The 24,519-nt window shown below is 38.9% G+C and overlaps 2 protein-coding genes and 1 non-coding gene across 4 annotated transcripts in view; 1 reads left to right on the top strand and 2 right to left on the bottom strand.

Moving 5' to 3' along the window:
* The window catches only part of LOC144660061 (uncharacterized), a 7,481-nt gene extending 770 nt beyond the window's left edge, over positions 1–6,711 (bottom strand). The window contains exons 1-3 of the mRNA XM_078520624.1: positions 6,220–6,711; positions 3,586–3,941; positions 1–2,907 (exon numbers count right to left, since the gene is read on the bottom strand). The exon at positions 1–2,907 is cut by the window's left edge and continues 770 nt beyond it. Of these exons, the coding sequence (XP_078376750.1) occupies positions 2,686–2,907; positions 3,586–3,941; positions 6,220–6,355 (714 nt within the window). The 5' untranslated portion in view covers positions 6,356–6,711 and the 3' untranslated portion in view covers positions 1–2,685. The remainder of the gene's footprint in view (positions 2,908–3,585; positions 3,942–6,219) is intronic.
* Positions 6,712–8,626: 1,915 nt separating this feature from the next.
* On the top strand, positions 8,627–8,710 carry Trnal-cag (transfer RNA leucine (anticodon CAG)). Its single transcript has one exon. It is a non-coding gene; the product is annotated as a tRNA-Leu (tRNA).
* Positions 8,711–17,090: 8,380 nt separating this feature from the next.
* Positions 17,091–23,983, bottom strand: LOC144659770 (uncharacterized). 2 transcript variants are annotated; one of them, XM_078520274.1, is made up of 3 exons: positions 23,720–23,983; positions 18,114–18,526; positions 17,091–17,571 (listed from the first exon to the last, which is right to left on the bottom strand). In XM_078520274.1, exons 1-3 carry the CDS (start codon positions 23,787–23,789, stop codon positions 17,344–17,346), a joined length of 711 nt encoding a protein of 236 aa, XP_078376400.1. In that variant the 5' UTR covers positions 23,790–23,983; the 3' UTR covers positions 17,091–17,343. The 2 variants fall into 2 exon arrangements, with proteins under 2 accessions (XP_078376400.1, XP_078376408.1); XM_078520282.1 differs by lacking the exon at positions 23,720–23,983 and adding an exon at positions 18,954–19,271.
* Between the last annotated feature and the right edge of the window lie 536 nt (positions 23,984–24,519).

Raw genomic sequence — 24,519 nt, 5'->3', positions numbered from 1 at the left:
TGAACTCCGAGGAAAATGTTTTACCAATCAGATAACTGAATGAACTCGCTGGGAGAGAAAAAGAACTGTACTAATGCACTGGGAAATTGTCAGTCCCGGGCTCTTCTCTGTTTTTGGATGCGAGTAATGTCTTTCATTTTCACTGAGGAAGTTCTAAATTGTAAACTGTAAAAATAAAACAATCAAACGAATTAAAGATCGCACCTAAAAACTTTTTTGTGGCTGGTGACTGATGAGTGAAATAAGAAAAAGAAACATCTGAGGGCCTAAATTGTGAAACTGTAACATTGCAATAAATTAAATGTGAGGCATATGGCGATTCGTCTTATAATTTTGCATGAGCTTGTTCCTCTTATAAAGTGAATAAGATCAACCTCAATATAAGTTTACCGGAAAATTATAAAAATTAACATTTCAACTTAAATTTTAGGCCCCGTCCACACTGATCCGGGTAAATTTGAAAACGCATCTTTTTTTTCCCGGCTAGGCCAACCGTCCACACTGAAACGGCGTTTTCGGTCACCGAAAACGGGGCTTTTCAAAAACGCTCACCGCAATGAACCGTATCGTTTTCAAATTTACCCGGGTAAATGTGGACGGGAAACATTTTACGCGGCGTTTTCAAATTCCTCCGTTTCCAAATTTACTCGGGTCAGTATGGACGGGGCCTTAGGCTACCTGTCAGATGCATACTGACACCACTAAAAAACTGGCTAACGTATATAGGGAAAAAGGTAAAAACGAAGATAACGAAATGATAAACTTAGGGCACAACATGTGCAATCAATGTGATTTTTCATAAGCACAACTGTTATTCACTTGCAGTGAAACTTTTTTGATGTTGCAAGCCAATCCTATGTAGATAATGTGGACTACTTGTATGTCTATGGGTCAAGGATATGTTTGGCTTTTCTTCTTCCCCTAATAACACTTATTCCCCAGCCGCGAAGTAGCTCGAAGTACCTGCCTTGCATGCAGCTATTTAAAGGCATTCCGATTCATGGTTAGGGATGGACCGTTATTTCTTTGGAGGGGGGGGGGGGGGAGGAATCAAAAATCCTGAAATAAATTGTTTGCAAAAAAAAAAAAGCTCAAATAAATTGTTTGAATACATCAGAAACATTGTCTGCAGGAAGCTAAGATGCAGCCGGAAAAAATTGTTTGCACAACATCGACACTGAAAAAAAATGTTTGTTTAGAAAAAAGATTTTGATCCCCCTTCCACCCCCCCCCCCATTCAAAAAAATAAAGGCCTGTTCCTTTTTTTAAAGAACGATGAAACAAAAACCTTCGCATGAGTCGATGCCTTATGGCCAGGCCAAGACTAGGAAAAATGCTGACTATAAATGATCTGTTGATCATAATAAGGGCTTGGAGAAAACTTAAAAATATGTGCCTATGCATATGCAGTTTGTTGCACTTGACTCTATATTAAAGGCCTTTAGCCGGGTGCCACTTCTTTAGTTAACAATCGCTAATGCATTTTCTACTGACTTGCATTTGAGCGGCGGATAATACTGCACAGCAGTAATCTGAGTAATGGGCCTTAGATTCAAAATTCGAACTCTTCATTTGCGGAATAGCCTTTCGATATCTAAACGAAGCATGAAGCCGCTGAAAATTTGTTCGAGAAATGATTGATTACCAGAGAAAGCTTGTGGGGAAATATGAGATTGTAAGTTGAGGATTGCCGATAAAATACCGCTACCAATCTCCCCACATATCGCAAAAAGATGTAAACTGAAGATTTTTAACCGCCAACATGCCATGGGGACCCCAGTGAACTAGTCGAGCTCACAAGCATTCTTTGGTCCCAAAAGCTGTAATTTAATGGCTTCCCAACATTCGTTAACTTCATTGGCTTTAACCCGATTGACTTCCGTTTGTTTGCATCTGCGCATGAAAAGTTCGATATCTTTAACCTGGCCCATACCTGAATAAAAGATATATAATATCTAACGTAACACCTTAACCAGTCGATGTGGACTGGTAAGACAGATATGTTTCTTGACGCACAACAATGTGATATGATTCAATCCCAGGCTGCATTGATAATCTGGCTGTGAAAACGGGAGTTTTGGAATCAGGGATACACCGTCTTGAGACCAGACAAAATAGGCTAAACTGGCGTTTCTTGCGTCAGCTAAATAGGGACAAATAACTAACTGAAAGTAGCACTGAAGTATTTTTCATGTTGTATGACACAGTTTTCATTTTATAATCCAAATTTTTAAAGAGCTTTGAAGACCAAACATTAACGTCTACAACTGACACATCGCCCCCTGTTGTTTCGTCCTCTTGTCCGTGATCACGTGACTGAATTGCTTGTGCTATTTCGTGATTGGATGAAAAAAAAAAAAAAAAACACGGAAACTTGTCGCACTCTTTTTATCGAGGGTTTGTCGAAATAGGGGCCCCAAAGTTTAGAAAAAAAAAAAAAAAAAAAGTTAGTTAATGATTTTTAAAAAAGGGACGATCACACTTAAGTAAAATAACGAGCCACACTGTTAGGGTTAGTGCCACTGAAAATGTTTTGAATTTGATTTTTACTTGATAACCGACCTCTAGCTGAATAACAACTTCGAGACGATAGCCTTTTTGATTCAGTTAGATTTTGAAGCCTCGACTCGACAACCGTTTATCAATGAAGCCAGAGTTTGAAGAACCATCACTAAGTTAGTTTAACTACACTGACAGGCTTCTAAACCTGCAGCCATTTGTCTTGCTACGAAGACGAAATGGGCGACTGATAAACTCCTTACTACGGGCGTCGCCAATAAGAATCACAACCACAACCAAACGAAAGTTGTTTCGTCTCTCTGAGTCCACTGTGGACAGCTTGTACACTGGAACGCCATGCCTCTTGGGGGATTCGTAAACGGAATCCAGATCGACCGTGAAATAATACTGTGAAGAAAATATATTGATAAGAGCTGGTCCAAAATAATTCCTTTATAAGGGCCCCGTGAAATTAAATACGCTATAGTCCCCCTTCACTGGCTGGTTTTACTCCGTCTAAATTACTCGAGAAAAGGTTTCTAGTTCTTGGGATCTCGTATTTTCCAAAAATCCGTCTCATAGAACAACAACTCGTCATCTCTCGAGATGAGCAAAAGCAATTTACGAGTTTAGTCCGAGTAGATGGAATTTAAACTCACCTTTGCTGATCCTACGCATGTTAGTTACCGGCGTGTCACGAAACTCGTATGCACTTCGCGCTTGTCACACAATCCGTAGCGAACAGATCACTGCGTCCGGCATTATTTCTTTATACCTAACTTGTCCACTGGCAACACAAATAGGCATACTGGCATATCATTATAGTAATCAACCCAAATTTACAAGGGAGCGGTGGGGAGGTAAGTGACCGTGGTCTAGGGAAACAAAAATGCTAAAATGGGAGCCATCATGAGGAGAACGAAGCAGTCATTCAAGAGCATCACTGACTTGGAAGTTCGTCAATAACACTGATACTTTAAGAGTGAACACTGTCGCGGACAGCACATAATCAGTCCAAACCAACCATATAAAGTCATGTCTGCATAACGCAATCTCGACACTCTCACGTCACGCTATTTACTTTACCTTGCTTGAAAAGTAAGGTCCTGGCTGAGGCTTGAGGCACACCCTACCACACTTATCCCCGACAAGATGAGCTGCATCCGGGGTCCTTTCCACGTAAACCTCAATAGTTTGCACTTGATGGCCGCCGGTGGTGACACAAACCCTTATCTTGCCTTTGACTACTCTCTGCCTTGACTGGCGGTTCACACGTGATTGCGTCTTGTGGTAGAGGGGCTTTAGATCAGGGAAGTCCACCTTGATGCGCAGAGCAGGCTGCTCCTCCTCCTCTAGTTCCATCTTCTCAAATATCGACTGACAGCATGTTTTCGGAGACTGGGGCTCTGTTTTATGGCCTGAATCCAGTTTAGATTCCTCATCTAAATCAACAAGAATTGGCAAGGAATAAGATAACTCAATGAGGATTATCACATCGTCTTCTTCCGCGCAGCTGTCATGGCACTAGTTGCTACGATTACATCATGTTGAACTATTTCCTTGTTATGATAATTAGGTCTTATCATGATCATGGTTTGCGACGCCATCTTGACGGGTAGGCAAATAGGGTAGAAAATACAGTGTTTGTATGGGAATCCGACGGCTGTATTTTCTCTGCAGATTTACGTTCCGGTTCGCTGAGTTGACGCGGTTCGCGGGAAAAAATATAGACAAATGTATAGGAAATTAAAAACGTAACTGAACGCTTTCTAGCCCCGCTACATCCTTCAAACTTGTCGAATAAAAACTTTTGCCTAGTATTTTAACTTTACATTTCATAAGTTGACCAGAATTCAATTTTTGTAGAAGATATTTGCCGTCGGATTCCCATACAAACACTGTTAGTAATTTCTATTTGCCTTCTCGTCAAGATGGCGTCGAACACGGTGATAAGGCCTATTGCTATATAGTTCTCATGACCAGGGTGCTAAAAGGCGCTAATCGACTATCATCTATGTAGTATGAACAGTTTACCAGAACTTTTGGTAGCATTTTATACTTGAAGAAGGCCTGTTTCATAAGCCGAAATATTGAAATAAAAACAATTAGATAAATATGATTTGATCAGCTTTTTAGTGGTCATTTGATCTCTTCCAGTCAGTCATTTATCAATTTACGACCAGGTCTGATCAGGTCTCTTGAGATCCAGTGTGAAATGCAATATGATCACCTGGGGTATGTGGGATAGGCCTTTTGAGGTTCACGGTAATTAAATAGGTATCAATTCCATCAGCTAAAATAAACGGCCAGCTAAACGAAACAAAAAGGTATCTTCAAACTGAACAAGTTATTAGTAAAGCGATGTTATAAAGATTTGTGTTTTGCCGTGCGCGGTTAGCCGTTATTTGAGTCGTCACCGAATTAACGCTTCTCTTCCCCTTGAATAGGGTGTCATTTTTCGGTTCTCGGCCTTTAAAAGGGTATCAATTTTCGCTTTCTTTATCCTTTAATAGGGTCGGGTTTAAGAACCTTCGAGGCACACTATTTTCCGAAATTTACGGGAGTACCCTTCCCGGGCATGATCATCGCCCACGGCTTTTGCTGTCTTCAAGTTTTTGCTACCGGGAGTGTGCCGAGCGATTATTTCCAAGATGCCCTGATAGAGTTTGTCTTTATTCGAATATTAAATGCAGTGGAATCGAAATCAAAGTTGTTTAAATGAATAAATAAATAACTATATTTAGAGAGGAAGCCACAGCAGCTCTAGCTGTTTTTTTTTTTTTTGGCGGGCCCTCTATCCAGATCGAATTGGAATTTGGAAATGTTGGTTTTTGTTTCCCTTCCCTCGGTCGAACACTGAAATTTTATCCCCGATTTCTCGAACTGCCAGATTTTTCGAAACAATATATTTTCGTTTCCCAAGTTGAGGTTCGTAAAAATCGGGATTTCACTGTATCTGCCCGTGCTACATCACAAGACTAAGAAACTTGTTGGAGAAAGAAACTTAGGATATTGCGTAAAGTTAAGTGCTATTTACTAAAACAAATATTTTGGTTAACTGCCTTTTAAATAGACTGTAACGCGGAACTGAAACACGAGACACAGTCATGCCAACATTTGTGTAAGCTGCTCAAATATGGCGTGATATTCAGCAACCGACCACAACAATATCACGTGACTTATAACTTCCTGTCTTGCTGAAGCGTAAAGCAGTGAGGCATAAAATATTTTATCTGAAAAATATGCTCATCTTGAAAGTTGAAAACCATCCACAGCCTTACCTATCCATTTTTTTTACAAATAGAAAATTCTTAGCGCGATAAATATCCTTCACTCAGTATCAATTTGTTTCGCAGCAGACAAATAAACCGAACTCTCCTTTAACTTGTCGTTTTGTTCCGCTTGATCTCTGACCCTACAATTTTTCTTGTCGAACAAATACCTCTTAGCCTTTTTGTGGTTTATCGTTTCTTTGCATCAACAATAAAAATTTTCCCAGTCGAGAATTATTTCGCACTTTTATCTGCAGTAAAATTTTTATCACTACAAGCACGCGATGTAGTAACAATGTTTCCCCTGCCTCCCATCCCTGCATGGTCTGGCTTAGGAACTGGCATAAACATCTTTAGCTTGCAGGCAAACGGGTTTTGCATGTTAATATCCTTCCGTTTGTGTTTTTTAGCGGAAAAAAGCGCGTTCCTTTACATGTTAGGTACTCACCTTCTTCTTTCCAAGGCAAATTTCTTGCCATAAAAAGATCTCTCAGTATGGATGAATTCAGTAAGCTCAACAGCTTGCTGTCTTTCTCTGCCCCTGTAGTCAAACAGTCCAGGGTTTTTAACTCGGATTTTTCCATGACTAGTCGTACAGAGAGAAAAAAGTTTCCTCGACTGAAGCTTGCAGTCAAGTGAAAAAAGCTCGATTTGCTGTAATCGCACGCGTTGTCAAACTTGAGTTCTAGTATTTTGCCATCATGTCATGTTGCGTCCGACTTAATCAAGCTGAAACGACCGATTCCTTCCGTGTGATGGCTCTCGAATTTGATTTCGACCATATATTCGCTGTTAGGCAGACGAATAATTATATAATGCGAATAGAAACCACGGGCGGTCTAGAGATCCCACCACATTCATTCAGTAATACTTGATTGACACCTGTCAAGTGAAAATGAAACTATGAGATTGGTCCATTCGCCTCAGGAATCACAACAGCTTTTCAACAATTATTCAATCCAGCTTGAAAACACCGAGCAACACTTGAAGGTACAATAAGTTCTCATCGCCATGGGGACAACAGGGGTTTTCCCTAGCTTAAGTCTTCCGTTCAAACTGCCCGTGGGCTCACAAAATGTAATTATGCGCACGACAGAACGAACTGGAATAATCTTTGTTTCTAGTAATTAACCAGAAGTACAAGTTGCAACTTTGTTCAAACCAAGAAAAAGGTTAAGGAACTATTTGATAGAGAAATCTGGCAAGTAATTTATAATACAGTACTCTCTGATTAGGGAAAAAGCAGTACGCTTGCGTGACACAACATTGTCACGGTCAATGCACTTGACAATGCCACGGTGCATGAGCAAACATATTAAATGCAACTTCAATCTTTAGAATAGTAAAACAAGCATTTGTCAAGTTTACGTATTGCAAAGAAAGACGGAAAATAAAAGCAGAATCCCATCAAAAGTAATGGTAAAGGAAACTTAATATAAAAGAAACTACTGGCAAGAGTTTTGAATGATACTAAAAACAGCCTGGGCTTGTATAATTAGAACTTCCTGTTTCAGCTGTTTACAAAATTTACACAAAGCCAAAACGCTTCAATGGGGTGACAGGTCAAGTCTTGCTGCGGAAAATTTACATTTGCGGCGTCTATTGCGGTTCAGACAGCATCAATCGTTTATTTTTCCACTGAACAATCTTTAACACGGAAGCTTCCAGTGCACGACAAATTTGTTGGCATGATTCAAGTTTTCTTCGTTTGAATTCCTTTACCACACACACTTAATTCTTTGCAAAAACACAAGCAACCGTGTTTCTATTTAAAATCCTCTTCTGTAAAATATTTCAATTATCGTGGTTCTTTTGAAACCTTCCCTGAAAAATAATCTTTTGAACCCTCCCTTGTATAAAAAAAATGTTTTTGGAGAGAACGTTGACCTGTGTTTAACATGTGAAACCGGTTCGCTCTTCCAACGGAGTTGTGTGTGTGTGTGTGTGTGTGGGGGGGGGGGGGGGGAGGAAGGGGGGGAAGTGGTGATTTGTTCAAATCTGAATAATATAATAAGCCTCCTTTGTAAAAGAATTTGAACCGGACGCCAGAGTCTACATCCCTTTGCAGTGCCTTTGATAAGTGTTCGGACGGTGTATTTTTCTGTTTATCACGACGAAATTTAATATGCTTCAACTTGGACGGAACTTATGTCTCTTTAGGTAATCACGCTTTTGCCCCTTAGGAATGTCACTCACTCTTAAGTTTGCGTGTGTGCTATTTTTATTTCTAGCTCTCATACACAAATACATGCACTTCCTCATGTGGTTTTTACGAGCGTTGTATATTATGCTCAGCAGTTGAAATAAAGTTGCAATCCCTGACATCTATGTTTCCTCAAAAAGTCACTGGACGTAAGTAAATGAAGTCCAATAAAGTAAATACGATGTGTCCCGGTTGAATCTAGAACGGGAAGCTATAAGAGATGATAGCTAACGATAAAATGTCAGTAATTTTCGTTGTCAGCTGCATAGGACGTTAATGTTTAATCATGTTAAATAAACTTATTTTTGATCAGCTGTTGTAATATAGATTTGTAATCTTCCCCCGGATTGCATAGCTCATCTATTATTATCAAATCTTTATTCTGAGGTCAGGCCTCTCAGTGATTCACCTACCACAGGTTTAGCTGCATAAAGTAATTACAGTAACACTGAAACATGTACTGATGGATCAGAAAATATTCCTGAAGTTAGAGTTAAATGGAGAAACAAAGACAATCCATAAAATCTCGGTGCTGTAAGAAATGAACGATCCTTGGGATATAGACAATATTTCACTGCGCTTTTCGACTTAAAAAATCAATAAGAATTAAATTAGTCAAATAATTTTTCACTGCCTATCTAAGCATGAATCAGTCAGGATGGCCGAGCGGTCTAAGGCGCTGCGTTCAGGTCGCAGTCTACTCATGTAGGCGTGGGTTCGAATCCCACTCCTGACAGAACACTTTCTTCCTATTTCTTCCTTTTTCTTTCCTTTTTTGATTGTCGCCGTTGTTAGAATTATTAGTTGTAACTGAAGTTATGTCTCAGTGAATCCTTTGTTAAATATAAGGCAGCGCTTTGCCTACATTTTGTTCAGCCGTTTTATACGTAAATTTGAAAGTTTGCATCGTTTCTCATAAACGGCTTCAGGTTCCAATAACTGAACTGGTTTTAAGTCTCATACTACAGCACTCCGGGCAGGTGTTTTGAAATCCATGCCAAACGCTGTAATTTCAATACTCTGAGATTACAGTAAATCAATGAGATCAGACTGAGTTCAGGGTCTTGAAGGGTTTGTAAATCCCGCCGCATCCCGTACTTTTTTCATTACTGTCCCGATATCCCGGGCTAGTTTCTGCAAAAGCTTATAAATGCAAGATGTAGATGTTGTAGATGCAACGCCACTGCCTGCCTTTTAGGTTTAGAATGAGACACCACTTACCGCCGGCCAAGTTGATTCGCTTTCTCTGCTAGAACGTTTATTCGAGTTGTGACGATTTCCAAAATTCCCGACAGACAGACAAAAATCCCGCATCCCCAAATTTTAGTATATCCCGCTTGCTTTGGAGCAGTCGAATCCCGAATCCCGTCAAGATATTTTGCGTTTTCTCGAATCCCGCACAGTTTTTTGGATCAAATCCGGGATCCCGAAAATACCCTTCCAGTCCCTGAGAGTTCTGCCGATCGTTCAAGAGGTTGAACTTGAAGAGGAAATTGATTTGTGTAATATGTGTTATACCGCCAAAACTGTCCACATTTTTAACTCTCAGACAAATACAGGCATTTTTTTAGGTTTTGAAAGAAAATCAGTGGTGTGGAAAATTGACGTTTTGTCCGCAGCTGTCCGTTTTAATACCTGCATGATTGAGTGTCCTTGCAATGATTAATATGAAGTTTTGCAGAGAAAGGATGCGCAAACAAGATAGATGCAGCATCAAAAACCCGGGATCAAGTTCAGTTAGCAAATAAACGCGACAATGAAAATTTACAGTCCATAGATAAACAGGGTTCGTTTTAATTAAGCGTCACTCGGGACACGGAAGATGTCCGTTGTCCGTATTAAGCGGGTTAATTTTAGAGAAAATGTATGAGGTTTTCGTCAGGACCAACGAAACTGTCCGTAAAGCGGGGTTCCACTGTACACAGAATAGGAAAATATAAACGTTTCAGTATTACTTAAAACCTCTTGAATTGAAATGAATAAAGATTCATTGCAAAATCTCTGAATCTCGTTTCCACGGCACTCAGCAGCTTCGGTGTCTATTTGGTAAACGGTAAAGGGGTTCAGGCATGACGCGTGATTTGAACAAAATAGCGCGTGACACGTGAAAACAGCTCAAATCTGTCCGTGATCCGTGAATTGCTATTCCGCGACTGTCACGCGTGATCTCATATTTTGAGGACCGTGATTCCGAAAAAAAAAAAAAACGGTCGTGAAATACGAAAATAAATAACGTACTCATAAATCAATTCACGGAAGTAAACCATTTATAACAAAAGACACGAATCATGAAGAACCATAGATTGATCTTGTTTGGAGAATACGTTGTGTTGGCTTGATTTATGTTTGGACCTTGTCACACTATGAGCTCGCCTGAGAGATCACGTCTTGCTACTAGGCTTGTTAATTTTTATTTTTTTTTTTATTTTTTTATTTTTTATTTTTTTTTTATTGAATGAAATACAAACATTTACATTAAAACGACACACACAAAAAAAAAATACAGGAAATAAAGGAAATAAAAAATTAAAGGAATAAAAATAAAACAAAGGAAAGGAAAATTACATAATCACTTGTTTACATGAATATTTAAAAAACAATATATATATATATATATCTAGTGCCTACCTCTCTTACTTAATTAACACTAACTGAACTTTAACTTAGAAAAAAAAACTGTAATTAATAAGACGATTAAAGTTTTTTTTTTAAAAAAAAACCCCCCCCCCCCCCCCGCCGTGAGAATAAAGAATAGAGGGGGGGGGGATAATTATAAAAATTTTTTTTTTTTAAAAAAAAAAAAAAAAAAAAAAAAAAAAAAAAAAAAAAAAAAAAAAAAAAAAAAAAAAAAAAAAAAGAGAAACCCCCCCCCACCCCAAAAAAATTTAGATAGACGCCCCCACCCAAACCCCCCGCGCGCGGGCGGGGGCGTCATTTCCCCCCGACACCAAAAAAAAAAAAAAAAACAAAAAAACCAAAAAAAAATTTCACCCCCCCGGCCCCTCCAGGGAAAAAAAAAAAAACCCCCCCAAACCCCGCCTTCGTCCCCGCTTCGCGAGGAATAAGTTCTGGACAAAAAAGAGAAGCAATTGTCCCTTACTCTAATAATGGATCAGTGATAGTTCTCAACACTGAGCCGGAAATTCAATTTGGCAATAAATTCTTCAAAATTGCATGTTTAAGATTGGAGCTTCTGACAATATGAGTAATATTTGGCAAACAATAAACAGAAATTGAGCTTTAAAATATTTTGGTTGTCTCCTGTGCCATCCATCCATAACCCCAAAGAGCCTTTCCATTTTGGAAAGCGAATAGCTAGTGTTGTTTGAACTATTGAACCAATTTATAAGTTTATCAGTGAGCATCGTGGTAAGTTGGCAGTCTGCGTAAGAAAGCAATATAGAGTCAGGTTCATCGCAATATAAGCATCCATTATTTGTTTCAATTCCATATATATGCAGCTCTTTTTTGGTGACGATTATTCGGTGGATTAATTTATAATAAAATTCTCTTAACTTGCTGTCCTTACAAATTTTGCTTATTCGTGAGAAAACTAACTCCCAATTAAACACTTGCAGATTAAGATCATTTTCCCACTTCTTTGTTCCGGATGGTTCAATTATGGAGGCGTTTATAAAAAGCCAGTAGTAATCCTTGCATTTCAATTTGGCAATGTCTAATATAACCGAAGCGGAAAACTGAAAGATTGTATTGTTGAGGCTCTTCCTCACGTCAAAAATCGGTTGAGCTCGTGCTTTCTCAAGCAAAAAGTCAGGAATCGCAGAAAGTACTTGTAAATAGTTTAAAAAATTGCATTTAACGTTATATTTCTCTTGGAATGCTTGAAAAGATAAATATTTCCCGTTATTGTCCAAAATATCTTGTATTGTAGATATCCCGTTTTCCATCCATTTTGGGTAATAGATTGGTTTTCTATCTATTAGGATATCTTTGTTGTTGAACAGGATCAGAGCAGATTCACTGTTTGGTTCATAGAGGTTCTTCAACTCTAGGAAATATGCTAACATGTTTTTGTAGAATAGTGGAATATCATAGTTTTCTAAGACGCTGTTATCATAATTGCAACGAAGGAAGAATTGGAGGCCACCATACTTGCCAAAAAAATTGTTTGGGATGGTTTTCCAAGCTTCCGGGAAACTTTGGTCTTTGGTCAGGAGTCTGGAAATCCATACCAAATTTAAAGATTTGAATAGGACGTCGACATTTGGAGCACGTAGGCCCCCGTTTGCATAGTCCTGATACAAGACATCTCTTTTAATTTTGTCCTGTTTTTTGTTCCAGATAAAGCTGAAAATATGATTTTTAATGGAAGGAATATAACATTTCGGAATTATTGATGTCGAAGCAGAATAAACCAGATGCGGAATAGGCTTGCTAATAATGAGGCAAACTACAACTTATCAATTGAAGCTCATTTTCTTTATTAATGTATATCAAATACGCGATTCGTGAAATGGCCTAAAAAATATACGTGATACGTGATTTAAATGAAAATAGGCTAGTGATTCGTGATTGGGACTAGTCTATGGCGCACGGAAAGATTTACTTACGAACTCGGATGACCAGCTGAAGAGATGGGCTGAACACTTTTAGGAACTCCTTAACCGTCCCGCTCCACCAGAGAGGCCAGATATTCCAGCGGCAAAGGTAGATCTTGAGATCAGCTGTGACAGACCAAGTAGGGGAGAGATTTAGAGAGCCATTAATCCTCTGAAGAACGGAAAAAGCCGCGGGCCAGATGGACTACCCGCTGAAGTTATTAAGGCAGACATAGACACCTCAACAGACATGCTGTATAACTTGCTTGATAAGGTCTGGCAGGAGGAGGTTGTGCCAGCTGATTGGAAGATGGGATAACTGGTCAAGCTTCCAAAGAAAGGCGATCTGCTGGATTGCGGGAACTATCGAGGAATAATGCTCCTATCAGTGCCAGGAAAGGTTCTTTGTAGAGTCATTTTGGAGAGACTCAGCACTGCTGTTGATGATAAGCTTAGAGACAACCAAGCTGGCTTCCGTAGAGAAAGAACCTGTACGGACCAGATCGCAACGCTACGAATTATCGTTGAGCAGATCGACCATCGAATGGAACTCTGTCCTTCATGTCAACTTTGTGGATTACGAGAAAAGCTTTCGGCAGCTTGGACAGAGAGTCTCTTTGGGAGCTATAATGAGGCATTATGTGATTCCTGAGAAATTTTTCACCCTGATTCGCAACACATGCGGGCAAGATCTCCGCTGGCTTTGAGGTTCTTACTGGAGTCAGGCAGGGATGTCTTCCATCACCATTCCTGTTCCTGCTGGCTATTGATTGGATTACAAGAAAGACTACAGCAAGCAAGAGAAATGGAATCCAGTGGACAATGTTGACACAATTGGATGGCCTCGGCTATGCTGATGACTTGGCTCTCCTTTCGCAAAAGGTACGGCAGATGCAGGAGAAAACATCAGACCTGGACAGGAACTCTGCACAGCTGGGGCTGAACGTCCACAGCCACAAGACTAAGATCTTGAGGCTGAACTCGACAACTGAACATTCAGTCATCCTTAGGGGGGAGCCACTTGAGGACGTGGATTCTTTTAGTTACTCGTTAGTACCATCGACAAGCTAGGAGGCACATACAGACGCAGACATCAAAAGTAGAATCCAAAAGACACACACCACCTTTGCTGCCATGAGAAATATCTGGAGCTCAAGGAATATCACCACACAAACCAATCTGGGGCTCTTTAATTCCAACATTAAGTCTGTTTTACTTTATGGCTCAGAGACTTGGAGATCAACAAACGCATCGACGATGAAGCTCCAGGTTTTCATTAACAAGTGCTTGCGTAGGATTTTACAGTTGGTGTGGTCAGATAGAGTTAGTAAGATCGAACTACCGCAAAGATCTGGGCAAACTTTAGTGGAGGAAGCTATCCCGAGAATAAAATGGAAATGGCTTGGTCACACCTTACGGAAGCCTTCCTGTACCATCACGAGGCAAACTTTAACCACCTGGAATCCTCAAGGGAGTCGAAAAAGAGGTCGACCACGGAACACCTGGGGACGTTCGCTTGAAGCAGAGATCAAGTCTATGGGCAAAAGTTGGTATACCAGCTAGAGAGGGATGCACAGGACAGGAGGCTATGGTGAGAGACTGTTGATGGCCTATGCTCCTGAGAAGGAGTGAAGGGCTACTACTAACATTAACCTTCGTTTTAAGTGCCACCCCGGGGCAGTTCGACCAACTTATTTGTCGCCATCCCCGGGAATTTGCCATTTTTTAACAACAAAATTGTCCAGGGTTTGGCCCAGGGAGTTTGGCAGGTGTGGTGTATAACCTGGTAAGGGCTCAAGCCTGGACCGCTCTCACCCGAGTCTCACCCTGACTGGGAGCTACTGGGGCTTAAAAGTCACTTTTAATTGCGTACCATGATTGGCCAGGCTTATATACCGATGACTTGGAATTCTAAAAAAAAATCATTTGCTTGTCTTTTGGGTGTGCAAAAATTCATATTTATGCATCAGTCAATTCAAGCATTGCCAATCCCCCAGTCCTCCCTGGGCTCGGGTGATCGTTATGATTTGGCAAGCAAGTAAAAGTACTTATAGCAAACTTACCATTAATAGATTCAAGAGCCCTGAAAATCGCAGGTTTCAACAGGTGGAAGGCTGTTATACCACTGTCATTTATGTCTAGGATGGTCCAGAACTATTGTTGAATATGTACTCCATTTAAAGAAGATTTTTTAAGCCGATCTGTTTTTCTTTTCTAAATTTTCGGTGACATCTGTTCACCTTCATCAGAGTTTAACTGAGTTATTTGACATTTTCATATCACTTTAATTTATATTTAACAGAACTGTACGTGTTTTGGTGAACTTTTATCAAGAATGAGGACACTTTGGTATGCTTTTCATAAAGAGCGGCTATCTCATAAGCGCGGTAAAAACCGGTCCATTCATAACTTTATCTGAAAATTCCGCTGGGGAGCATACACCCACAGGGACGGCGGAGCCGGGGGGGCTGGGGGGCTTTAGCCCCCCCCCCCCACTTTTTCCGAAAAAATAAAGAATTACTAAGAGAAAAGTCTCTTAAGCCCCCCTCCCCCACTTAAAGTCACTAGTCAGCCCCCCCAACCTGGAAAACTGCTCCGCCGTCCCTGACCCAGACCCCCAAACGGACCATTTGAGGTCTACAACCCTTCAAAAGCTGGCTACGCCCCTGTATGGCCGGGGTGCCATTATACTCCCATAAAACTGACAGGGTCATTTAATGATAGTTGAAAATTTGAAAGGAACCCGGCCTAAAAAGGTGCCAAAATGTTTGCATCGAACACCGTTCTATTATTCATCATAAGAGAGGTAAACTCTGATATATCTATCTATATACTCCACTGTGGTTGCCTCCATCGTGTTTATTCTGGGAAGAATAACCACGTATACTCCATCGTGGTTATTCTGGGCAGCCATGCACTTTACTTTATTTCTTTTATTATTGTATTGTTAATTTAATTGAATGTAAAGGGTGCAAATAAAGTTGTTGTCTAGGTAGCTCAGTGGTTGGAGCACCTTTCGTGAGATCGGGGTGTCGTGGGTTCGAATCCCGCGCGCTCGGGCTTGATTTTTTCGATCCTACATTAGTTAGTTAGTCCTATTAGTTACTTTATCTTAAGTACAGTAAAACCCTGCATTATGGCTTGTTGATCAACTCATTACAACCACTATCGTTTTTGGTTTGGCAAGTAAACATGCTACAAGGAATAACGATGCATGATGTTGCTTATTTGCACAATAGCTGGAACATCTTTTGATCATTGCATAACTGAAAAAGAGTCTCCAGATACTTGTATAACTACAGCAAAAAACATCTGTAACGTTAACGTACATCAATACTCGTTCGCAACAACAAAGCTGCTCAACAACAACAAAAAATAGCAGACTCACACAGTACACAAGAGTTAAGAATGGGTATGTAGCAATTTGATTTTTCGCGGTTGCAGACCATGGGACTCGTTTCCAGCACCTGGAATCAGACTTTGCGCTTGCTATAACGAGGTACGAGGGTAATTGAGAATTCTGATTTTTTTCTTTATTTCACGTTAAACTTGCTAACAATAGTTTTCTTGCTCATAAAAGTTCTCTTTTGTAATTTTACTTATGAAATAATACCGATTAATTTTGTTTTAAGTTGATACAATTCAAGTAATGTTTACCAGATAGTGTACAACAGTAAAACACTGCAAGTTATTAAACATATATTGACCACAATTTGATTGTTGTTAAAATCTAACAAATCGTCAACTATTAATGTTTAGCAAACGTCCTTTACCCAAAAAAGCTCAATATGTAAGAATTTTTTACAACCTTTAAAATGAAACGAATAATTAAACAAACTATATATTTACAATAAGTTCTTAATTTTGCGTGTACGTTCCTGCTTACATTAATCTTAGAGGACCGGCTGGGAATTAAGACTGCAATTCATCTTTTGGAACTTAATTTTAAAGCTCTTTTGATTGAAACTATTCAACCCTTATGAAAAGTAAGGTGCGTCTTCCAATATTAATACGAAACTGTATTTTGAAGCATTCCTTTGAAAGCGAACGTTTTAAGAAAACGTATGATTGATGTATGGCCTTCGTTGAGAACCGCACTTACTCAAACACTCTATTGCTTAACCTTGCTAGATTTTTTATGCCTTTTTAATTTGGAATACCTTTTTATAAAATAAAACTATTTACAAACGATATATTTACAATCTCGTCTACAGAATGACTTTACTAACACGTGAAACAAAATCTACTAGTGAACTTATATTACACTCAGTGTAAAAAAATAAAGAGAGAGTTTAGAAAGTTATCAAGAGAGTCTGGATGCGTTTTAACTAACAGCTGAGAATTGGTCACATTTTACTGTCAGCTGATCATGAGAAATGATAACTTTTCAACTGAGATCTGCAAAATTTATTGATAACTGGGCCGAAATTTTAACTGATGGTTGAGAAATCGCCGAAAAAATAAAAGTTAACTGATAACTGCTATGTCAGGTACCTCCCCATTGAGGCCATCTTCCAGAACCCTCAGATCATCCAGACCCTCTTATTAAATGTGTTAATCTAGAATTTATTTCACGAATTAAGTAAATCACTCATTGCTTTTATACATGGCAATACTGAACAAAATATGAACTAAATTATAAAAAATTGCCTTAACGTTATCATGACCCATATGGTCTACGCTTAGGGGAGGAGTTAGACAGTCTTTTCTATGTAACCTCAAGTGAGATAAACAGCCTCTTCATTACGACCTTCCCCCATAAACACTTCACAGAAGTTACTTTTAACTTTGGTCAGAAGAAAAGCGTTCCTTAATATGGAGAAACCTTACAACTTCTCTTGCTCTTGAGCAAAAATGGCTCACTATAAAATGGTTGACTTTTACGGCCATTGGTATAGACAATATAAGCTACAAGCCAAAAGCGGTTGCGTCTTTCTGAGTCTACTGTGGACAGCTTGTACACTGGAGAGCCTGTCAGAGGGTTATGGTACACAGAGTCCAGATCGACTGAAAAGTACTGGTCTTGTCTTTGGTAATTCTGGAGGGAGGAACAAAAAGAAAAGATAAATAAAAAGCAAACAAGTATTTGCAGCTATTTAGGTAGGTAGGTAGGTAGGTAGGTAGGTAGGTAGGTAGGTAGGTAGGTAGGTAGGTAGGTAGGAGGTAGGTAGGTAGGTAGGTAGGTAGGTAGGAGGTAGGTAGGTAGGTAGGTAGGTAGGTAGGTAGGTAGGTAGGAGGTAGGTGGGTAGGTAGGTAGGTAGGAGGTAGGTGGGTAGGAAGGTAGGTAGGAGGTAGGTAGGTAGGTAGGTAGGCAGGTGAGCTGGTGGGTGGGAGGGTGGCTAGGTAGGTAGCTAAACTAAGCCAAAAAACTGGAACAGAACATAGTTATTGATAAAATGTGCATAATGCAATCTTCCACTACAAATATATTAATTGTATTAAAAGGTGGATTATAACAGCCAGATGACTAAAAAACCTACATTCTTACATTGTATATTCTAATAAAACGGAGTGGCACGTTTTAAGCCAATCACACTACATGTTCTATACATGCTGCATCATTACAAAAGAAATACATACATCAGAATACATGAGGTTTTCCATCTTGAGCTTGAGTGGCACTCTTCCGTTGCTATCACCGCAAAGTACAGCAGCCTTGGGCAGCCTCTCTACATACACTTCCACTTTAGAAATAGGCGCATCAGTTGCTACTCTCAAGTTTATTGTGGCGCCCTGCACACGCTGTTTTGATTTCTTGTTCTTTCGGCATTGTACTTTCTCGTAGCATTTTTGAACGTTGAAGAATACCACTTCCTCAGTTAAGCTTGGCTGTATGCGTTGGAGAGGCGGAGGCATTTCAGCGTAGCGCGGAGGCTGAGAACACGCTGCCCAGTTTAAGAAGCCATTGGTTGGTAAGTCACTGTACCTATCACAGTCCCTTGACTTAGGCAACTGGAATGGTTTGATGTCTCTGAATGCGTCCAGGTCGCAATCTGTAAATAAATCAAACATTTGGTTACCTAACTAATATTCAAAAACTCAATAATTCATAAAGAAAATACAAAAGAAATAAAGAAATAAATGTTAATAAAATCTTTATATCTGATAAAGACACGGCTAATTAATTTTAGTGCAAAAATGAGTTGTTCTACATTTAAAACACTCGGCTGCGCGTCATGTTTTAAACTTGATAAAACATTATTGCATGACGAATCATGCAATAATTGCTTACATAGCAGCTCGCAGGTCGCTATATCCACAAACTCATATGGCATTCTCAGCTTAAACTGAGAGCCGATTCATACACTGAACTATAATAAAGAATAAGCCGAAAACGCATGTTAGAACCATACTCTGCATCGTTCAGTTCTGTATTCCTTTAGAATGAGAGATGGAAAGAAATGAAAACCTGCAACAAACCTCGCCTATCGTAATTGTTTCCCATCGCAAGTAAAAGTTGCCTTATATTAGATATAGAGCACAACATTTCAGAGACCGGCCAGCACGGAACAGGTTAGCTGATAGAATGATAAGCCAAACGATATCCCTACAAACATCCTGTCAGTACTGAGGGCAATACAGCTTTTTACTGTTGATAAAAAGAGTTCAACAGGAAGTCCAAATTCACGTTTGGTTGGGTTTGACCGGAACCGTTTGCTGACTGGGCCGGCCGGCGTTTTAGCAGTTTTAGTGTTCATTTCATCGTGCGAAAAATTCAAGATTTCCAGTTTAGTATTGAAAAGACCTGAACCTCTTCAACTGCATGAAAATTGAGTCGTATTGCTGGTCCATATGCAAACACTGATCACAAGTAAAATAGGTGGCTTCAATTATGCTTTAAAAGCGGAAAGGAAGTCGATTTGGCCGGAAACTAAGTCACGTTAGTAATTTTACGTTTCCGGTGAATACAATGTGTTAAATCACTAATGCAGGTCAATTAGATATACAGGAACAACTAACACTGCTAGTAAAATATCAGTCAGAACAAGTAGCCAAAGAAAATAATAAAATATATACCAAACAAAATAAAAAATAAAGTTTCCTTAATACAACGTTGGTGCAAATATTAGAAATTCAAATTGCCAATAGAAGAGTAAAAGCCACAAAGACGGGAAAAAGAATTCTCAGGTGCTTTGAATTTCTGTTGAGTTTTTCCGTTAGAGAACGAAATAGAATGAGTAAGAGCATGAGTAATCTCTATCGTGTCCTTTAGCTAGTCTGGTCTGCGTGTAACATATAGCTCCAATCAGTGTCACTGAAGCGTTCGACGTACTTATAGAGAGTATAAGCAAAGAAATGTTCGGGTCACTGCCTTGCAGAACATTATGTACGCAAGAAATTAAACGAGAACATAAAATCAAACAATTTAATTTGAATGATCGCATTCGAGCTTTGCAGCTGGTAGAGAGATTAAACGAATACAAAGGCAAATGTTCTGTCAAAAACCCATGTTTCCTGAGTAAAAAAAATATTATACAAAACTGGGATAGCAAGAGAAACTCAACTTTTTAAGGATGCCAGTTTGAAAGTGAAAGTATCACATGCTGCAATCCAAGCTGTAAAAACTACCTCAAAATGTTTTTAAATACAACCTGCTCCTTAGTGTGCATCAAGTGCTCGACTTACGATTCATTCGCTTCTTGAATGTTCGTTTTCCAAACGTTTACCGCTGTTAAGCAACTAGTTTTAATCACAAAGAGTGCCTGATGTAACCTCTCACTGTTGATACGCGGTAAAACCGGAACAACTTTGCTTTTCCCGAGAAAGCGTTTATTTGAACATGCACATCTAAAATAACATTTAAATATTTAAACGAGTAGAAAATGGTTGTATGATTTTTTTTATTCCGGAACCAAACTTGAGAAAAGTCTGGAGTTTTGGAAACATAAAAAAAAAATATTTTCCCGGTTCAACTTGGAAATAAACCTTAAACAACGTAAACGTCCTCATTAAATCAATTAATACATAAAAATTAGCTTTAGATACCTTCATTAATAGCATGATCCTTCATTTCTCGTGTTAACTCAAAAGGACACATGTGCAAATGCAGTGAGTTCTACCTGATGTATGAGTTGCTAATGAATAACTGCCGGTTACCCAGTGAACCGAGAAAATGTCTTCCTGTTCTAAAAACAGCCCATGAACGCATGGCGTACTGTCATCGTGAATGAGTTGAATGAAATTAAACCAGCCGAAGGGAATATTTTAAACCGAATCACAAAATGTGTTTTTTGTGGGCTATGTATGAAGAAATAAATTGTATATTTTCTTGGCTCAATCAAAAAAAACACCCAGAACTTAGTCCTTATGTAAACTTCTCCTGCGCGCGTTTCTCGCGATATTGCACGTATATTTTAAGATGGATTTTCTCTAAGGCACAATTTATACCACGCACATACTAAACGGGACTTGGAAAAATGTTATAATTTAGGGTCAGAAAAAGAACTGTGAACCTCCAAATCTGAGTGAATTTGCGCAGGTTTTGTACGATGACAGGGAGTCAAAAATCTGACTTTGTATTTTGTCTATTTAAAACAACAAAAGATCAGCGAACAAGGAACATTAGTCTATCGACAGTGATCGTTCAAGATATCGTTGATAGCCGATCGGACTTAAGATACAGTTTTTCTAATCTAATACGGCTGACACGAGTCCTGCAAATCACCCACATGTCACCCAAAGGCGGGTAAACTTGGCGAAAGCAACACGAACGAAATGTTGTGGCCACTATCAGGAGAAGTATAGTGAAACAGCTTGGTGAAATAAGAATTAAATTATAAACAAAAAGACACTTCAGCTGATTTTTTTTTTTTCAGAGCCAATACAACAGTAAGCTAAAGAGTTCCTGCCTGGTACTAAGACAAACTTCCTTCAGCAAGTGGGTCAAACAAAAGTGTCATCGACTCCTATGCTTCAGTACTGGAGGTAATAATACCCAGCAGGGGAAAGCGAAAGAGGATTTCCTTGTATCTTTTCAGCAAAATTTAACGTTGGATAAAAAGTGAAATCAAAGAATTTTGGGTAGTTCTGTGTTGAAAATTAAAACAATACCAGCACTGGAGGGCATGCATTCAACCTTGTTATCACGATAGGAAAAAAATAGAGATTTCTTCGGCATTTTATCATTCTGTTTATAAAAATAAATTTCCAAAACACTTCTTCCCTTGAAAACACTCACTTATTCAAAAAACGCGGCCAAGAACCGATTGTGGACAAAAGACAGCATCAAAAATGACACTAAGTTTAAAGTTTCTATCTTTCCTCATTTTAAGGTCTGTTTAATTGACTTAGAATAACAAGATCATTGCCTGCAGCGTCTGGTTTTCCTCTACTTCCTCATCGAACTCATTTATTTTAATTCGCCTAGCTAATTCAGTTTATTTTAATTCGCCTAGTACATTCAGTTTATTTTAATTCGCCTAGCTCATTCAGTTTATTTTAATTCGCTTAGCTTCCCAGTTTTTCAAACCTCTTTCAATATCTACATTACACTGTTGTTGATCAAGTTTGAGGTTTCGTTTTTAATTTTTTTTAAGTTGTGGCGTTGGTGGCAAGGCAAAATCTCTTATACTGATTCTCGAATGAAACCGAGTATTAACGCTAATGGATTTGTAAAACTGCTTTGCACTTTTTCATCAAGTTGACTGTTCTTTGAGACGTGAGCTAAAAAGCGAAACGTAAGACTCTGCACCCATGCGTGAATCCTTTCGATTTGTTTCCACGAAAAATTACGAAATTTAAACATCGTTTTGCGTCTGCGCTGGCCATCGCGGCCCTGAAACTCTACGTGATTCGAATGCAGAGTGTCTCGAACAAGCAAACTCCGCTTTCTCAGAAAAACCAGCACCAAAGTAAGGAGGAAAAGAGCACACCCAACGGAGATGACGTAACTAAACAGGATGCTGAACACGGAACAATTACTGCTAAGTAAACAAAAACCCCTGAAAAAAGTTATCCAGTTTAAGCAGCGAAAATATTTTTTAATGGCGAGCAACAGTACAACAAGAAAATTACTGGGAAATTACTGCTCTTGCTCTAAGTAGCTAGGCCCAGACTAAAAGAAAACTATGGAAAAAATGGGAATAATTTCACTTTTATAGTTCTGCCCAAACAAACATAATTGCTAAAATAAATAACCAGGGTAATCAGTCGACAAACAATAAACGGTTTTATTATTGAATAGACTGTGTTTTCAAGAGTTGCAAAAGGGGTTTGATCTTAATCCTAATCTATTGTGGTTCGAAGGTGAAAACGAAACAGTTTGACGAGTTTTCACGCGTTACACCTCGCGGTTCCATATTAGTCTAAATAGGTTGAAGCTGCTTTGCGTTAAAAATAGACCGACGTAGGCCATAAGGCCCAGTTAAAATTTTTTAAACGCACCGGGCGAAAATTTTCAGTGAATCAAATTTCACGGGAAGTCTTTTACTGTCTAAAGTGCCAAGAAATGTAAACTAGTGAAATTTAATACCAAATTAACTTGTTCTTTTTGCTGTCATGTATTAGCCAACAAGATGATAACAAATGTCAACAAAATGTTGGTTTGGTTGAAACAAACTACTGCAACTTTTAGAAGCAGTGATGTCGTTTTAATTCGTGTTACTGGATGTAAAGGAATCAATCGAAACAAATAAGAAGATAGACCGCGACTGACACGACAACCCAAGCTAAAGATGCTATGATGATCCTATGATAGCATTAAAAGGTCGACCACCCACTGATCGCCTTTTTCAAAAGCCTCCTAAAATGGCCTTAAAAGTAAAAATCGTAGGCAGTGATAACTTTGTTTTTTCTACTGAGTCAGCTAGGCAGGAATATAGAAAGCATAAAAAGTTTCTAACTTAGATCCCAATAAAACGAATTGATAAGTCGTGCGTTTTTTCATTTCTTCAATTTTTGTTACAGTTTTGTTCCACAGCAAAGACAATTCATTGACACGACAGATATCAATAAAACCAGGGCTCCTGATAAAACAGCATCCAAATTATATTTAGATCATAACTATTTTAGTTTCATTGGCAAAATGGATGAAATGTTAGCCACAATTGACTTTTTTTGCCTTGATTACCGATCCTTAATGGTTAATACTAGATAAATAGATTTTTATTGTAAAACAGCTATCAAGATTGCAAAGTAGAAATCAGAATAAATACAAACAGCAGTAATATTTATACATGTACACTTACCATGTATAAAATATCTCTCTAGCTCTGCAATGCTGAGGAAACCGCCAAGACATCCATCTTCCAACTCCATCGTTTAAATTGTATTTTTCAGTGAGATATAAAACGTCCGATTCAGTTATTCAGCTAACAGCCTTCAGAATTCCGCTATCAACGCTGCTAAAATATTTTTGACAAGGCCTTAGAAAAAATTCACTGAATTTGGGGCAGCTAAGAGCTAAGTCGATTTCAGTCTTCGCTGCAGTAGGCTACAGATGACGGCGCTTGTTGCCAAATAAATCCACGGGCTTCAAAGATCAGCCTTTCCCTAATTTATACCCTTGATTGAGTAGTTTGATTGACGTTTTGTTTTGATATGTGATTATAATGGGCTTTAGTGGAGCAGGAAGCGTATCGTGTCAATGAGTCGACACGTGTCTTTTGTGAAACTCTGCCAAGTTTGATTTAAAATACTTTCTAATTCGTCCTGCAGCGCTAACAGCCAATTTATAACAAGCTCTTTCGCTCTGCTGTAACTTCCTAATAGTTCTCTAATTAATAAAATCTTTTCAGCGCAGTGTTGTCTTTCTCGCATTAAGTTAAACTGTTCCGCACTCAAGCTAAATTTATTTGACCGGAAATGACCACAGGAAAATCAAAACAAATTATATGCGTGACTTTGACACGTTTTCAAGGGTCAACGATTTCATAGCATTTACACTGATTATCCAGGACCTCGCCTTCCACACTCGGAAATTCAATTTGTCATCGAAAGACGATGAAGAGCAATATTACGATCGCTGTGGATTTTTCATAAAAATCAT

The sequence above is a fragment of the Oculina patagonica genome, chromosome 1 (assembly GCF_052425735.1).
Source record: "Oculina patagonica isolate OP01 chromosome 1, crgOcupat, whole genome shotgun sequence".
NCBI lineage: Eukaryota > Metazoa > Cnidaria > Anthozoa > Scleractinia > Oculinidae > Oculina > Oculina patagonica.
Note: the sequence above shows the minus strand (reverse complement) of the source record. Positions and strands in the feature narration are given on the sequence as shown.